General features: G+C 31.3%; 1 protein-coding gene across 1 annotated transcript; it reads left to right on the top strand.

Moving 5' to 3' along the window:
• Positions 1 to 14,789: 14,789 nt before the first annotated feature.
• Positions 14,790 to 18,449, top strand: LOC145331334 (dynein axonemal heavy chain 5-like). The gene is made up of 5 exons (XM_080175950.1): positions 14,790 to 14,926; positions 15,116 to 15,192; positions 15,811 to 15,908; positions 17,160 to 17,276; positions 18,350 to 18,449. Exons 1-5 carry the CDS (start codon positions 14,824 to 14,826, stop codon positions 18,447 to 18,449), a joined length of 495 nt encoding a protein of 164 aa, XP_080032076.1. The 5' UTR covers positions 14,790 to 14,823.
• Positions 18,450 to 19,020: the final 571 nt, after the last annotated feature.

Genomic DNA, 19,020 nt, shown 5'->3' on the forward strand with positions numbered 1-19,020 from the left:
GTTTATCATATTAATTATGTTGGAAAGAAATAAAGTAGAAGTAAAAGTAAAACAAATAATTTAATGAAATAATTTTGTGTTTTTTAAATATCTGTATCATTACCATTATAAAATAAATGTTGTAATAAAACCCAAAAAACTGTTTATTGATATATTTATTTTTTTTGCAGTATTGTTATTTAATTTAACAAGGATGAATAATCAATAAGTAGCGAAGCCAAAAACATTACTCAAATCATACTTGTCTTGTGTCTTTATGCGTGGATGGTCTCTTGCTCAAGGTTCTAGAGTAAATAAGTTGGACATCAAATGAAAGTAAATACTAAATATCCAAAAATAAATTTGAATTTCAATTAAAGGGTGATGGAAAAAAATAAAAATGCGTACTTGCCGCTTCGCTTATATTATTGTACATTCAAACATCAGTAAACCAAAAATCAGACCAATCGGATAATTAGGTCACATAAAAATTTGTTGTTAAAATGTAAAAAAAATACGGACATTAATGTCAGAACTGAATTATCAGAATGCGAATATATAAGAGTCAAAGCAAAATTGTAAGTAAATTTGTTTAAAAACAGCTTGATAATCAGGTTTAATATGAGCGTACATTTAAAAACGAGTTTCAACGCAAAAAAACGCGGAGCCGAATCTAGAAATACGGCTGCGGATGTGTGTATATTTGGTAACATATGGTTTTTAAGTTTAATTTAAGGAAATAGACCGTTAAATCATATTATTACTGTAAAAACTCACTTTTAACTAATGTGGAGCCGAGCCGTTCTGAACGACGTAAAAAAATGCACGGAAATTCTTTTCGAACACAGGGATTCAATATTTTTAGGTAAGACTAAGACTTATCGATAAAACACACCCGATACTTTGTAATTTTGGAACGATATAAAAAAATAAAAAAAAAACATAATTAAAAACAAAGTATGGAGCTTGCCGAATTATTCACAGTATAAAATCTGTGCGTTTAAAATTGAAATTACCAAAAGACAAAATAAGAATAATTAAGTTATAACGAACAGACTTTTCACTTTATATTTACAAATTATTACAAAATCCTTACCTTAATATACTCTACTAAATGATTAAGTGTTACCGCCTTCCGAAATAGAAAACATAGCCTATTATTTTGACGTGCATGTACTCTTATGACATTCACGCAAAACAATAGACTACAATAATCCTTTTCGGACGACAGTACAGAATTAGATCTTGTGTTGACACTTGACTTTGTTTCTTTCTTCTTTTTTTTATAACTATATTTTCAATTGCAAATAATATTTATCACTTTATTTTATTGTATTAATATAATTCCATTTGAAGTTTTCACATTGTATATTAAATTTTTTATTATTTTTCACTTTTCTTTGTATCTAACTAACGCGTAGTATAACGTGTCAATACACTCTGAAATTCAAATAAGGACTGAAGAACTATGTGTGTGTGCACCTCATGGAGACACGAGGTAGAAATGTACATGGGTAATTAGAAACTTCAATATAATTTATTTCGTTATATTTACATTTTTTAAAATAAGATTTTTTAATATGTTTTGACCACGGTAAATAATAAAAATTTGTTGGAGGAATTTTTGTGTATATATTTATCCCTGATATAAATTGAACAGCATACACCGGAAACGGATGATATCAAATAACAGGGAATCTATAAATATATTGTTACAAATACAATTACAAACTATTATAAGTTAACTTTAATATATTTCATTATCGTTATATACTTTTTTTACGTAATGCAAAATTATACTTTTTTAATATTAGGAAGAATTTTTATTTTACCCTGTAAAAAAAGCAATGAAAAAAGTAAGACGTCTAAAATGTCGTATTCTTAACAGGTAGACTTTTTGGAGTAAGGAAATTATGTCATCACATTAATTTCATAGAAAGAACCTAAAAGTCTAATATATTTCGTAAATTTTATTTCGGAATTGTTTAACGAACATACTTCATTTAAGATTGCGTGATTTATTTCGAAATAGAAATATAAAACGTAAAAATTTATTATTTTTCAAAATCTTCTATTTATTTACGAAGTACTTCGTAAATAAATATTAAGAAATTTGAATATTTAGAAAAATAGAAATAGGGAGGTATTTTTGAACGAACGGAGAGGGGAATAAATATCATATTTTTGAAATAGAATTCTTGCCGACGTTAATTAATATTCCCCAATTTCAATATTTTCATGTCTCTAAATTCCCTTCTAAATTTTCTCGAAATACGATACGTTTAGGGTTTGGAATACTTAATATTTTAAATATCTAGTAGACACATCATTGATGTAGAATATAGTATGACAGAGGAAAATGTCGTTAATTTAGGTTTCAAACATGGATATCGTTTTTTGGTCAGATCGTTCATCCAAGGGAGGGGGTGGTGGATGGAATCGTTATTTTGACCAGCTATATGTTTCACTTTATTAGAGTAAATGATAATCTGGTGTAAGATCCAAGTAAAAATAATCCATTTGCATGGTATAAAACGTGTAATGTATATCTACCCAGGGATCTAAAGGGATAAGACAATGTTCGAAAATTACCGTTTCTGTAGATTAGAAATTAGTGGTTAAAACATTTGAACACTTAATTTAATGAATTAACTAATAAAAATTTTTAAGCCCCCAAGTTGTTAATCCATAAAATAAGAAAACGTTATCATAAAAATTTGGGGACTAGTGTAAAAAACAGCCCATTGTCCCCGTTTTCGCTTTGATACATACCATAGTATATCTATTGTACAGGCATCGGATTCGCATACAATTCAATCCCATCTGCTTTCTATCTTTGATAACATTGCATCAGTCAAGTTTGATCCATCAGATTATAACAAGATTCAGGAATGACCAACAGTTATTTTTAATTTTGTACATAGTTGGAATAGTTAATTATAAAATCGTATTATACTAAGCTTTAAATGGATATAAAAATGAAAAATTAATGATTAAAACCAGTTTTAATTTTCCAAATAGTCCAATTGAACGGGATATCAAAACTGGTCTTAATATTTTTATACGATACTATACATAATTTTTCAGTATGGCTGAGAACCAGTTCTAATCCAGCTGATATTTATTGGTTTCGAAGCCATACTCTAAATGATATTAATCTAAATAAGCCATTTCTTAAATTGATCAGTATGTGGAGGGGAGGGGATGGGGTAAAGGTAGCCAACTGCGAGCATGACTTTATCAAAGTACATACAATTGTGGTGCAGAATCCAAGCAATAATATATCTAATAAATAATTGTTGGTCATAAATCCAGGCTGTTGTTTCAAAAGAAGATGAGGTAATATTCCACCAATACTTGTTGAAAAGCATCTCTTATGTATAAGATACTTAATTCAGGGAAGGAGGGGGCAATGGGGTGTTTATTACAATAGTATTCAAAGTTTTATAATAAAATTTTCTTTTTCGTTAGCTGAACAACAAATGAAAATATCAAAAACTTAATTTAAAAGAGATATGTTAAAATATCAAACTAATATTTTAATTATTTATAACATACTTATAATAAAGTAAAAGGATCTCTGTGTGTCTGTCTGTCTTTGTGTACCGATGGATCTAGCTAACCACTGAACTGATGTGGTTCTCCTATACAGGGTAGCTTCTCATAAGTTCTGGGAAGGATTATAACTATTTTGGGGGTGGGTACCACTTTCTTTTTTTGTTTAAAACTACACTTGAGAGTGGGGAAGGGTTAAGTTGACTTCAAGGTTCCTTAGAAGGCCTCTAGGGGCGTATCCGATATTTACAAATATTTTAGGTTGTAAAATTAGACAAGCATGTGCGAGCTGAAGGGAGTGTTGAGATTTGGCTGATGTCACTCCTCAACTCTGCTAAGGAACATATATTTCATTATATGTCTGTTTATTCGTCCAAAGACGGACCACGTCTAATTATTGGGTGCATGCTCTCAAAGTTCCCAGGGAGCACATTCCACCCCACACCGTACCCCATTCTTCCTTTATTTTTAATACAATGAAACGGGAGGATATTTTTATACCTGACCGGCCTAAGCTGGCCTAAACATGGGGGGGGGGGGGAAGGGTATACTCAAAAAAACTCCTATCTCAGAAAATGTCTATCTCAAAAAACGTCTATCTCAGAAAATGCCTTTCATAGAAAATGCCTAATACACATTTTAATTTGAAAACGCCTCGATCTAGCAATTAATTTAATAAAATTAATATATTTTGAGATGGGCGTTTTCTGAGATGACTCGGGGGGGGGGGGGGCTAAATATGCAGGCGTCCAAACCTACATGGCCTTCACCTGAGGGGCCCTAACCATGCAGGACTACCCTGTACCCAAAATAAACTATGCTTACCTGACCTAATGTAAATACAATCATGAAAAAAAGAACCCCTGCCCCCCACTTATTTTCTGCTAAAAATTTTACAAATACAAAGAAAAAAAACATAAAAACAGACAGGTATCCAACTACTTCAGTATGAAGGTATAAACAATAAATGAAATATAATGTATAAATGAATAAAGGAGGCACTGCATAATATAATCAGAAGTGCTTATGTTGTAATCAGTGATGCTAATCTAGACCTCCTGGATTTCATCAACAAATTTCAAGCTCAGGAACAAAATACTTTTCACATTTTGTCAAGGATCTAGAGGGATAAGACAATGGCTGATAAATGTATGCAAATCCCCCATCATGATACATATAATTACCCCTTTTGAAGATTACTATTAGTGGTTGAAATGTTTGGACACTCAACTTAATGAACCAACAAATCAAAATTCCACAACGTTGTTGAGCCGAAGAATAAGAAAAAGTCATTATAAAACTTTGGGGACGAATGTAATAAACAACCCAATGTCCCCTCTATCCTTGAATGACTGCCAAAAGAATGACGTCAATGATATTGATCATCGTTCTTATTATTACACCTAACTTACCAAAATGGGTATCATATGCGTGGATATTGCGACAGGGGAAATTTTATCGTCAATTTAGAATGCTATTTTAGTCCTCATTTAGTGGTCAGTACTTTCCTCAAGTAAGAGTAAGAGGAGTGAATTTGGGAGAATCGTCATATTATCTAGCTGGAAGAACATTTATTAGAGTAGGCGAAAATTTGCCGAAAATTTGGTGAAAATTTGCCTAATTTCTTTCTAATGATCACTAATTTTAATGAATTACATTGCCTAGCAATAAAATAATAATTAAATGGCACAAGCTATTCTATAATAGGGTCGGTTCGTCCGAGTACATCACCTAAAATTAGATATTAGCAGGGAATGTTATACATGATGGAGTTTACTAGTGTAGATTCTTCATTTTTGTAGAATTTCCTTATCCTCGGGTACGTTTTACTATTATAAGAAGTCAGCTGTCAGATCAATCCTTATCAAAGGAAAAGGGGGTTTGTTAGTTTTTGATGTGTTTGTTTATAACTTTAGGTAAGGTTGGGTTTTATTGTATTGCACTGCAGGGTTTATGACTCCGCAGTTGTTAGGTAAGTAAAAAACTACCATTTATACACTTTCAGATAAATCTCCAACATAACATATGTATCAAAATTGGTTTGTAAACCAAGTATTTGTTATTGGTCCCTAGGTTGGTATTCTGGGCATCCAAATGATCTGGACCCGCGACTCCGAGATGGCCCTGCAAAACTGTAAGATAGACAAGAAAATCATGCCCGACACCAATGGAAAATTTCTGGAAATCCTAAACCTGCTGATCAGTCAGACAGTGAAGAATCTGACCAAGATCGAGAGGACCAAGTTCGAGACCCTGATCACTGTTCACATGCATCAGAGGGATATTTTTGACATGCTGGTCAGGTTGAATATCAAGTCTACACAGGATTTTGAATGGCTCAAACAAGCGAGGTTAGGAAAACAGTAAAAGTGTCGAACTATGACGTCAGAAAAAATTAACAATTAACTAATGAGAGGTCGCTATATATTTTACCACAGTGAATATTGGCTTCTTATTGGTTAATTGTTAATTTTTTCTGACGTCATAGTTCGACACTTTTACTGTTTTCGGGGTTAGTACTGGCTTAAAACAAGAATTATCCTATTATAAAAATAGTAAGCTTTTTTGTCTGTAGCGATGGATCTCGCTAACCTCTGAACCGATATAGTTCTCCTTTAGAGTACAGCTTCTTTATGTGTCAAGGGAAGGTTTTTAGCTATATCTAGAAAGGTCCCTTCCAAAAAAAACTCCCTTCTTCAATTTCTTTTTCTTTCAAACTCAAATTTAAAAAGAAGGGGGGGGGGGAAACAACATTTCTCCCTCCTACCTTAAATGCCTCTAGAGGCTTCTAGGGGGTGTAGCTGCTAGTTGTATACTATTCTAGCAAAGAATAATAAATTGTATCTTTATGATATACATGGTCCCAGCCGACAAATTTGCGAAATTTTCGCCAACTTTCGCAAATAAACTGCGAAAAAATGGCGAATTCGCGAAATATTTGCGATTATTTGTTGCGAAAATAGCGAAAGTTTGCAAAATCGCATATTTTGCGAAACCTTGCGAAATCGCGAATAAACATGCAAAAAAAAATTAGCGAAAATGTGCGAAAACGCTTTTTTTTGGCGAATTTTTTTGGGTTGCTAAAATATACAAAATCGCAAAAAAAAAGCTGAGATAAAAGTTGCAAATTCGAAATAAATCTTAAAATGTGCTAAAACTTGCTAATTCACTTAAAATGAAAACTTGCAAATTACCTATCTTGCTAATAATTGCTAATGATTGCAATTTAGCACTAATTAGATTTATTCCCAATCTTGCTAATTAGCAAGTTTTAGAAAATTTTGAGATATAGTGCGATTTTGCAACTTTTATCTTAGCTTTATAAGTGCGATTTTGCATACTTTCGAAAATTTTTTAAAATTTTCAATTTTGCTAATTAGCAAGTTTAGCATATGAGATTTAGTGCGATTTTGCATATTTTCGCAAATTATTAAAAATTTTCAATCTTGCTAATTAGCATACATATACATATATAAAAAACGCCTAAAAAAATAAAGTTTTTAAATGAGATTTAGTGCAATTTTGCATATTTTCGCCAATTTTAAAAAATTTTCAATCTTGCTTATTAGCAAGTTTAGCATATGAGATTTAGTGCGATTTTGCATATTTTTTTAAAATTTACAATTTTGCTAATTAAAAAGTTTAGCATATGAGATTTAGTGCGATTTTGCATATTTTCGCCAATTTAAAAAAAAAAATTTAAATGTTCAATCTTGCTAATTAGCAAGTTTGGCAAATGAGATTTAGTGCAATTTTGCATATTTTTGCCAATTTTTTAAAATTTTCAATCTTGCTAATTAGCAAGTTTAGCATATGAGATTTAGTGCGATTTTGCATATTTTTGCAAATTATTAAAAATTTTCAATCTTGCTAATTAGCATACATATACATATATAAAAAAACGCCTAAAAAAAATAAGTTTTTCTAAAAATAAAGAGACACATAACGGCAAATATTTGAACTATATAAAGTAAAAATTTGTTTAACTCCATTTTAAATGTGCAATGGAAAAGACAATGGGAGGGAGGGGACATTGGGCTGTTTTTTACACTAGTCCCCAAAGTCTTAGTATTGTTCCTTGGCTTAACAACTTTATTGAATTTTCATTGGTTGTGGTATTAAGTTGAGTGTTTAAACATTTCAATCACGAATACTAATCTACAGAAGGGGTAATTTTGTGTGTCACCATTGAGGATATGCAAATCCCTTTAGATTTTATTGAGAACATTTCCCGATAAATAGACAATTGATGTTTTTGGGTATTACTAGACGATGTGAATTGTCTTTCTTATATACCCATTATTTAGTTCAAAGATGAAAACGCACGAGCATTGTCGGTCAAATATGTGCACTACACCAATAGCAGTTACATGAGGTGCATGTGAGAGCATATGAGCGGTCAAACTGGACACGTAATAAACAGGGAGGGATTGGGGATTGGAATTTAAAATATGCTGCTACCCAAATTTTATAAAACGTTTGCTCATTTTGGTTGGCTTTTAAAAGTTGGATACTTTTTTAAAATTTATATAAATATTTATCCCAAACTAAATCAAATACAGGATGCTTAACATTTGAAAATTAAAAAAACAGTGGTGCTTCGCTGATAACTTTGTGTTTGTTTGTTTAGATCTCGGTAATCATTAAACTGATTAAGTAATTTATTTTAGGGAAGCTTCCATAGGTCCGCTTTTAAGCAATTTTAGTTTATCATCTTATCTTGTTTATCAACATTGGGAATGTATGTATATCAATTTATGATCCTCGGCCTCTCAGGGCTAATTAATTTTATCTTATAATTGTACATTATAATATCCGCGAAAAGCTGTTTATAATACGATGTTAGCTTATGAAACAAATCTTTATGTTTTTTCTTCCAATATGTGAATAATATTCAAAAAGATGCATATTTTGTTTTATAAGTTGACCTCTCACTCATCAAAAAAAAGTTGATTTTTAACTTTCACCTGTACAGAGACCACCTGGAGGCCTGGAGCTCCGGAACCTGGAGGACTATCCAAAAAATATTAAAACTTGGGAAATTCATCATATAAGAATGATTTTACGTATGTAACATAAGTTGTGTATAGAGAGAGATAGTTGTGTATGTATATTTATATATTTTTAAAGAGCAATTGAAAATTTAATGCAAACTTAGGGATCTAAAGTGATAAGACATTGAATGATGATACACAAAATTACCCCTTATATTATTAAAATTAGTGGCTGAAACGTTTGAACACTTAACTTAATTAACCAACCAATCAAAATTCTCCAAAGAAAAAAATATTATTATAAATATTATAAAACTTTTGGGACTAGTATATTAAACAGCCCATTGTCCCCTCTTTCTCTTCAAACTTTTCCAACAAATAATCTAATTGTTCATAAGGGGTAATTAATTGTCAAAAAAATCAATCTTTTATAAGAGCCGAGAAAATCACGTTTCCCCCAAACTAAGACAGACGGACATTTCAAATTATAGAGTAGCTTCGCTACTGATAAAAAACAATAAATATCAGAGAGAGAGAAAGGGGACAATGGGTATATTACACTGGTCCCCAAAGTTTTACAATAACGTTTTCTTATTTGTTGACTTAAAAACTTTGGGGACTTTAGTGACTTTTGATTAGTTGGTTTATTAAGTTGAGTGTTCAAACTTTTACACCACAAATTTTTAATCTACAGAAGGGGTAATTTTGTATATCAATTTATCGGCCATTTTCCTATCCCTGTATAAACATACACTTAATCATAGAGTAGTTGTATTTATTCAATTGTTCATTAAAATTTTTCCAGTTTGGCTTAAAAACTAACTATTATCCCCTTGATTAGAACCGGTTCTATGTCCGGAAGCTTAAGATCTCAATAACTACTGGACCGATTGGGCTTTCTATTTCAGGTAAGCTTAATATTTGTCTTGTGATAGTTTTAGGCTATTTTATTGTAAGTCGTGGATTGGTTTTAGGCTATTCTATTTTAAGTCTTGGGAAGGTTTTAGGCTTTTTAACTCTCCCCTTTGAATACAGAGCCACTAGAAGCTAGGGGCGTAACCGCTAGTATTATATAATGGATTATTATTACATGGATTTTACACAAGATTATCATGTAATTTAATAAAGTGAAACTATTAGCTGGCTAAAAGAACAAACGCTCTTATCCACCCACTTTACCCCACCCCTCCCCTCCTACTGGAAGAACAAACTAACAAATAAATGATATTCAAGTTAGTGAACCATTCAATGAAAATACAATAAAAGTAACTTATATAGTTAAAAATTTTGCCGCTAGGTGTCTCTTACCTTTTAGAAAAACTTTATTTTTTGGCGTTTTTAAAATATATATTTTTGTTTAAAAATGCAAGAAGTAAATTCTAATTAAATTTGTTTCTCATATAATTGTTTTTTTTTTCTCAATATTTTGAAATATTTTAATTTAAATACTACAAAATCTAAAGGCAACTTGATCAATTTTAGTAAGGTTCCAAGTCAAGCTACAAGTTAATTCTAACACTAAAATCTTCACCCTACATACATTTTGAAAGTAAAGTATAAGATGGTCTTTAAAGTATTCTAATTATTATAAAGAGCTAGTATATTCCTTAACTCAATAATATTTAAAATGGACGTACGGACATTCCATTAACGAATATAATATCTGTAAATGATATGTAATATATTTTTCATAACTAAACCCATTTGAAAATAAATCTTATTTAATTTAGTTGCTACGCTTTCTAAGTTGTACCTTTCTACTACAGGAATCACCTTGCAAAGTTTTAAATCGATGGAAAAATACTAACCTGCCTAAATTGACGAAAAATTTATCCGTTCTGGATGGACGGACCGACCCTAATTAAAGAAAAGTTTAACTTTTGAAAAACTGTAAATTTGAATAACAATATGACAATTCTAACTACTTAAATCTATAATACAAAGTAGAACGATGTCTGTCTGTCCGTCTGAAGCTTAAGATCTCAGTAACCACTGGACCGATTGGGCTCTACTCTTCAGAGAATATACCAACTGGTCCTGAGATGGTTTTAAGCTATTTTCTTGGGGGGTGGGACACCCCCCCCCCTAATGAAAAATTAGGTTGATCAAACATCTTGGTGCAAAGCCCCTAGAGGCTTTATATATTCTTTTATATAAAGTAGTAAGCGTTTTTTGTCTGTACTGAAGGATCTCGCTAACTGCTGAACCGATTTTGTTCTCCTTTACAGTGAAGCTTCTTATAGGCCCTAGGAAGGTTTTAAACTATTTTGGGAGAGGGTGTCTTCACCCCCCTCCCCCCAAAAATATCTTTTTTATCTTTTTGAAACTCAAATTTTAAATGTGATGAGGTCGACTTTTCCTCCTCCTACCTTAACTAAAGTGCCCCTAGATGCTTCTAGGGGCGTAGCCGCTAGTATACATATATAGCTTTCTGTCCCTATAGGTTGAAATCTTTATTTTCATCAAATCCTAAAAGGAATAGATTATTTCAACGTTAGATGGTTGTCCGCGGATAGTAAAATGAAAACTTGTAAGATTAACTCCAGTGTTATTGATTTTATGATTTTATTTTACCATATGCAGAAAAGTGTTTATTGTGATACATGACCCAAGAACCGGTTCTAATCCAGCATAAATTTATCAGATTCAATGCCATACCGGTTAAATATTTGTCTGTTCTTGTATATGGAAATTTACGGATAATTAAAATTGACATTGAATTTGAAATTTACTTAATATAAGGTGTAGAAAACAGGGATCTAAAGGGATAAGACAATGGCAAATGAATTCATGTACATTCTCAATGATGACACACAAAATTACCCCTTCTGTAGATTAGAATTAGTGATTGAAATGTTTGAACACTTAACTTATTAAGGCAACCAATAAAAGTCCCCAAATTTGTAAAGCCAACGAAAAATACTAAGACTTTGGGGACTAGTGTAAAATACAATGTCCGCTCCCTCCCTGTGTATAAAATTGTGGCGAGCTATCTTTATATTTTTTCCATTAAATTTAATTTTAATAAATTTATACTTTATATAGTTTAAATTTTTGCCGCTAGATGTCTCTAACATTTTAGAAAAATATATTTTTTTTGGTATTTTTTTAATATATGTATGGTTGTTTAAAAATGAAATAAGTATATCATATTTATAATGGTTTCCTATTTCATTTTTTTCCGGTATTTTGAAATTTTTTGTAAGAAATAATGACAAAATCTAAACAACAGACAACAGTATACAAAATTTGATTACTGATAGCATAGGATGGAAAGGATATTAGATATTGCCCCCCAAAAAAATATATGATATACTCATCACTTAACTTCTGAATTAGAAGTTAAAGTAAAGGGCATCTGAAGTATATAATTGTGAATCCGCTAATATTTACGTAGGCTAGAGCTTGAGAGAAATAGACAAAAGTCGCGAATTAGCAAGAATTAGGAGGGAAAAAAATAGAGAAAAGCCGCGAATTCGGAATGATTTTGAGGAAAAAAGAGAATAGCCGCGAAAATAAATAGATAAAAGTCGCGAATTAGCAAGAATTTTGAGCGGAAAAATAAAAAAAATGTGCGAATTTGCAAGGATTTTTAGAAAAAAAGATAAAAGCCGCGAATATAAATAAATAAAAGTCACGAATTAGCAAGAAATTTTAGGAAACAAATAGAGAAAAGCCGCGAATTTGCAAGAATTTTGAGGGGAAAAAATAGAGAATATCCGCGAATTTGCAAGGATTTCTTGAAAAAAAAGCCGCAAATTCGCTAGTTTTATCTGCGAATTTTTTGCGATTTATAAAAGGCGAAAAATGCTAATTCGCGAATTTTCTCTATTTTTTTTCGCTAAAAATTAGCGAATTTGCATATTTTCGTTCTCTCAAAAATCTAATTAACACAGTCGCAATTATTAGCAACTTTTAGCTTGCTAATTTGCAATTTTTAGCAACTTTTAGCTTGCTAATTCGCAATTTTTAGCCTATACATTTCGCAAAATTTTCGCGAATTCGAAATTTTTCGCAAAAAATACAAAAATTTTGCTAAAAACTGCTAATTCGCATTTAATCCCTTGCTAAAGTTCGCGATTTCGCCTGGCGAAATCGCTAAATTGTCCGCTGGGGTCTTTGTAAATGAGAACCATATCAGTCAGCAAGATCCTTCGGTACACACAATAATTAAGTAACAAAGGGGGGGAGGGCGGGTAGGTTATGCTAAAATTCCGTAAAGGTGTGTTTTAAGACTTAAAAACATTATTAGAAGGATAATATTTACTAAATATTTTTACTAATATTTTTGTCTATAGTTCTTTTCAATAAGGAATATACATATTTAGTGAATAGTATCGTTCTGCTACTCTTTTTTAAGCCTTAAAACTCACACTTATACAGTACAGCCTACCTTTCCCTATATTTTTAGGTTTTACTTCAAGCAAGAGGAAGTAATAACAAGTATAGTTATCACAGATGTTTCTTTCATCTATCAAAATTATTTTTAGGTTTTACTTCAAGCAAGAGGAAGAAATAACAAGTATAGTTATCACAGATGTTTCTTTCATCTATCAAAATGAATTTATAGGAATGGCCTTGTATGCAGTATAATCATTTTGTAGCGCAGCTACTCCTTAATTAGAATATTTCGTTCGTATGAATGACTATCAGACAGGTAAAAAGAGTTATTTTAGAAAACAAGGAGGGTGGTTATATTTAGCTGTTTCTTACACTATTCCTCAAATTCTTACAATAATGTTTCCTTATTTTTTGGCTTAACAACATTGGGGACTTTTATTGAATTTTGATTGTTTAATTCATTGAGTTGAGTGTCCAAACGTTACAACTAATTGTAATCTACAGAAAGGGTAATTTTGTGTATGATCATTAGGTATGAACGTCTATGACATTTTTCGATAAACTTGGTTTAATCAGGGATCTAAAGGGATAAGACAATTGTCGATAAATTTATGTACATTTCCAGTTTAGATACACAAAATTATCTCGTCTGTAGATTAAATTTAGTGATTGAAACGTTAGGAAACTCAAATTAATCAACCACTTATTACAAATTCACAAAGTCCTTAAAGTTGTTATGCAAACGTTTAAGAATACCTTATTATAAAACTTTGGGGACTAGTGCAATAAACATTAAAGTAGATTTTTAATTTTATCTAATGCATATGACTATGTGATGAATATAGGATGTCAGGAAAGATTGGTCATCACCCCACTTACAGATAGATGCTACATTACTTTAGCACAGGTCATTAAACATAGATAGATATAAAAAGATAATCTGTTGGCAGATAGAAGGATAGTTAATACGCTTTCTGAGTAGTTAGATAGATAAATATATAGAAGAAAAATAAGAGATATGTGGAAGAAAGTTTGAACTATGGAAAGAAAACGAAGTAGCTGGTTTCGTCATATTTTCACAGTAGTGTTTCTCCTATTTCTAGCCGCTGCGGGGAGGCTCTAACCCTGAGTTGCCTTTTTCTTATCCTGGCGGGGCAATCATTAATATTTACGTAACCTAACCTATCAGAAGCAACAGTGAAAATACGACGAAACCCGATACCTCGTTTTCTTTCCAGGATCCGAAAGTTTGCTCCTTTATAAACAGATTATAGATCGATATCCGTGGAAAGCTGTCTATAATACGATAACTATTATGATCTAGGCACTTGGAATGTGTATGGGTGGCTCCCCTGCGGGGCCTGCTGGAACTGGTAAAACTGAAACAGTCAAAGACATGGCCAAGGCTTTAGGTAAGTTCAGTTCTTATGTAAAAGTAACAGGATAAATGTTTGCCTAAATATGTGTGTCTGTATAGCAAGGATCTTGCTAACCACTGAACCTTATAGGTCCAGAAAACTATTTTGGGGTAGGGTAAATCGACCCTCTGAAATGAAATATCCTCTGAAAAAATTACCTCAAAAATTATTTTTTACTTCCTTGTTTTAAAACTAAAATTTAAAGTGGAGGGTTCCTTTCAACCAATCCTCTTTCCTCAGATACTCATAGAGGCCTCTAGGGGCCTAGGACGTAAATAATGCACACAAATATAGTCACACCTAATTGGTATACCTATACGAAGTTAGTTATCACTTTTTATTCCTCTAAGATGTTTGTCTGTCCGTTTAACCCTTAGATAAACAAAATTTATATATATTAATTTTAAAAAACCTAAATCTACCATGAATTAATGTACAATAACTTTATTCTTTTGTTAAAACAAGAACAGCATAAAAGTTTGAATATAAAATTGTATTTAGGCAAATACTGTGTGGTATTTAACTGTTCTGATCAGATGGACTACAAAGGTCTGGGTAGAATTTTCAAAGGTCTGGCCCAGAGTGGCTCCTGGGGATGTTTTGATGAATTCAACAGAATTACCCTCCCTGTTCTCTCAGGTATAGAATTATTTTGATTTTTAGCTATTTAATTGCATTACTAAATGTTTTTTATACACATATTAATTGGTATGCCGAGTAATAAATCATATAAAAAACTTTAACATTTAATTTTAAAACAAGCAGTAACTCTAATAATTTAAAAATATTTGATTCAATTTCTTGTCATTTATAAGTATTTATATTTAGTGTGTTCTCAGCAGTGCAATGTTATATTCACATGTAAGAAAGAGAAAAAGAAAAAGTTCACTTTTACTGATGGAGAGGTAATGAAATAATATTTTTTTTCCATTTTTTTTATAAATGAAGTCTTAAATTGACAAACTAAAAATAAATTTAAATTGTTTTTTTTTACCTTTTTTCCATAGTTCCAAGCTAAAAAAGAAAGTCTTTATTTTTCTTGCAAGTAAAAAGTTTAACTTCTGAAACAAAATTTTCATAGTTTTAAAAATATTTTATGATAAGGGGGGATTCTCCAAGATGCCTCTATAAATCTTTTTACAATTTGATTGAAGATTTCCTCGAATTGATTTTGTTCAAACTTGAGAGAACGGGTAAGTCGACCTTCCCCTTTAAATTTTAGTTATAATTAAAATAAATTGAAGGTTGATATTTCTTTCCAGGGGCGATTTATCTTGAAAGGATGGAGGTACCACCCCAAAAATGGTAAAAAGCCATCCATGGACCTATCAAGCAGAATCACATTGGTCCATAGGTTAACAAGATCTTAGACAGACAGATATATAATTAATTCATAATATTTTGTAAGGTGGTTGATATGAACCCAGAATTTGGATTGTTTACTACCATGAATCCAACTTATGCTGGCAGACAGACAGATACACACAAGGACATACATCCTGTTAATAATTAAAATTTGTAAGGTGGTTGATATGAACCCAGAATTTGGAGTGTTTACTACTATGAATCCAACTTATGCTGGCAGGCAGGAGCTACCAGAAAATCTTAAGATGCAATTCAGGTACAAATTATTTGTATTCTTTTTTAAATTACAGCTTACTGAAACTACGCTAGTAGACACCTTTGGTGATCTCAACCTTCTAGAAGCATAACAACTGCATGGAGACACCCTTTTTTTATAATATGAGTTTAATTCTTTTTTCAAAAATCATAAATATGTTATTTGATAAAATAACTTTTCACAGTTAAGACTTCCGGAAATAAGATATGCGGTCACAATATTCCTTTATAGTGGTTTCATTTTGACAAAATTTAAGAGAGGACTGACTTTCAGTGTGAAAAATATAATTTTCTATCTTTTTGTCTTTTAATTATCTATCTTTCTAGAAATAGGTTTAAACTGATTTTCCAAGAACTTTCTTGATGTCTTATTATCTATCCATCTAAATAGAAATATTGCAATACTTGTGTCAGAGAGACAGATTAACTTTTAAGATGGTTTCATGTGGACTTTTTTGAAATACCTATCTCTTGATATCTATCTAGATGTCTAACTATCTATCTATATAGAAATGTTGCCATGATGGTTCCTGACAGACAGATAATTATTAGAGTAAAACTGGCTAGTAGTATATTTCTTGCTGACTATCTTTCTGATGTCTAACTATCTATCTTAATATCTAGAAAGTATGCAATGATGGTACCAGACAGACAGATAATTATAAGAGTAAAACTGGCTAGCTGTGGATTTCTTTGCAAATGTTATCATTCTTGATGTCTATCTATCTAGAATTAGATATCTATCTATATATCTAGAAATGTTGCCATGATGGTACCAGACAGACAGATAATAATCAGAGTAAAACTGGCTAGTAGTATATTTCTTGCTGACTATCTTTCTGATGTCTAACTATCTATCTTAATATCTAGAAAGTATGCAATGATGGTAACAGACAGTCAGATAATTATAAGAGTAAAACTGGCTAGCTGTGGATTTCTTTGCAAATATTATCATTCTTGATGTCTATTTATCAAGAATTGGATATCTATATCTATCTAGAAATGTTGCCATGATGGTTCCTGAAAGACAGATAATTATCAGGGTAAAGTTGGGTACCTTTGGATTTTTTTTGCAAATACTTATTTTTATCTCTTTTGGAAACACCTGTACCTTCCTGTACATCTTTCTAGATATCTAGAAATGTACCAGATAGACAGATAATTATCAGTGTAAAATTTTATGTCTATGATTTTTTAAATGTCTATTTCTACAATTCTATCTTTCTAGATGTCTAACTATCTATCTATCTAGAAATGTTGCCATGATGGTACCAGACAGACAGATAATTATCAGGGTAAAGCTGGCTAGCTGTGGATTTTTGGAAAACATTACTTTAGCAAGGAAGGACAATTTTAACCATTTCAATAAGTAAATAATCATTGTTTAACTTCAACTCAGAGACAAGGGAATGATATTCTGACAAACAATTCTAAAGGAAAATTTCCTTACAACCCCCTTCCCCTTTTCCTCCCCTTCTTTCCCACCCCTCTTCAGATACATAACAAAAACATAAAAATATACCACCAGATACTTTATAAGGTTTTGTGATTTTTTGTAGAATTGTTGGTTAGAATAGCTACCCCTTCTTAAACTCAATAATATTATAGAAAATAAATTTATGACATAAAAGTTGGAAATCAGTTGGACTGTAAATTACACTGTTATCTAAAGATATATAACTATGTTATCTTATTTGCTGACGCAAGAACTGTAGATACTTTCATTGAATTTTGATTTGTTAATTTTAAATAAGTAGTGTCCAAACTTTTTAACCCATAATCTACAGAATGCCTGATCTGTATCATTACATCAATACAGTTTACTAAATTGCAAGCTAATCAACGATATAATACATTAATTTATATAGCAAAAATTGTCCCCTATAGAAAGTTTTTCACCTTGTACAAACTTTGTGAGGAACAGTTGACCAAACAAGTTCATTATGATTTTGGTCTCAGGAATAGTTTTTAGAGTGCTATTTGATTAATTTTGTCATGTGGTGAATCCATAAAATTCTTTTTAGAGTGCTAATAAAAATGATAGTTAGTTTATGATTCTTCTTGGTTATCTAAACAAACGAATCATTTCTGATTAGCGTAGAATGTACACAAAAAGTCATAGATGAGATAGATAATCTGACTTAAAATATTGTATACTCTGCTTTCCTTATTAAGATATTGGCATACTCTGCTTTACTTGATGAAATATTGGCATACTGCGTTTTACTTGGGGGAATATTGGCATACTCTGCTTTACTTGACAAAATAATGGCACACTCTGTTTTACTTGTTGTGTTTGGCATACTTTGCTTGATTTGATCCTCACTTTATATCCAGCCCATATGATATAAAGAAATTTTTATTATCAAAATTCACAATTTGGATATGGCAGGTGTCCCTAAGAATTATATCCAGCCCTCTAATAATCATGAACCAAATTAGGAATATTCTGTCTGTTCTGAGAACCCTGGGCAGAGCTAAGAGAGAGAATGCTAAAGATACTGAAACAACTACTGTCATGAGGATTCTTAAAGGAAAATAACACTTACTATACACACCCCACCCGAAGGCGTGTTAGGTTAGAAAAAACCCCCCGCAGAAACCGTTTACACAGGATGTACTGGGACCTCATGGTGGTTTCAGAACATGCTTTCCCTAAATTGAGTTAGTAGCTTCCCATAGTAGAAAATTTTAAAATTACTTTTGGTGATCAAATTTTACTTTTATTTTTAGACTACCTTCACCTAACCTGCTTTATTGTCTTATTTTGTCTTTCATGTTTATCATGCAAATTCGCTCACATTACATTTGAAATGACAGATATTGGAGCTTTCTAAAAAGGTCTCTAACATTTTTCTAGCTCTAATACTTTTTAAGATATCTTATTTCAAAGTTTTGCTGTAAAATCCTCTTTTATACAGCAAAAAGTTGAAATATAAAATTAGTTATTTTATAGAAAATTACAAGTATATTCATGTAAATCTCTCTAATATTGCTCCAAATTGACCAAATTGGACAGTTAAGGTGCCTAAAACTATCTACATTCAATGGACAATCCAAATACATACTTTTTAAGACTAAATAAGCCAATAAGAGCATACTGAAGTGATTTT

Source organism: Acartia tonsa, chromosome 11 (assembly GCF_053477335.1).
Source record: "Acartia tonsa isolate MP-2025a chromosome 11, ASM5347733v1, whole genome shotgun sequence".
Lineage (NCBI taxonomy): Eukaryota > Metazoa > Arthropoda > Copepoda > Calanoida > Acartiidae > Acartia > Acartia tonsa.

Excerpts from the sequence above, each read along its gene's own strand:
- LOC145331334 (XM_080175950.1), top strand. The coding sequence starts at position 14,824 with ATGGACTACAAAGGTCTGGGTAGAATTTTCAAAGGTCTGGCCCAGAGT. Across the intron at positions 14,927-15,115 it reads TACCCTCCCTGTTCTCTCAG|TGTGTTCTCAGCAGTGCAAT; the intron begins GTATAGAATTAT and ends ATTTATATTTAG. Across the intron at positions 15,193-15,810 it reads TCACTTTTACTGATGGAGAG|GTGGTTGATATGAACCCAGA; the intron begins GTAATGAAATAA and ends AAAATTTGTAAG.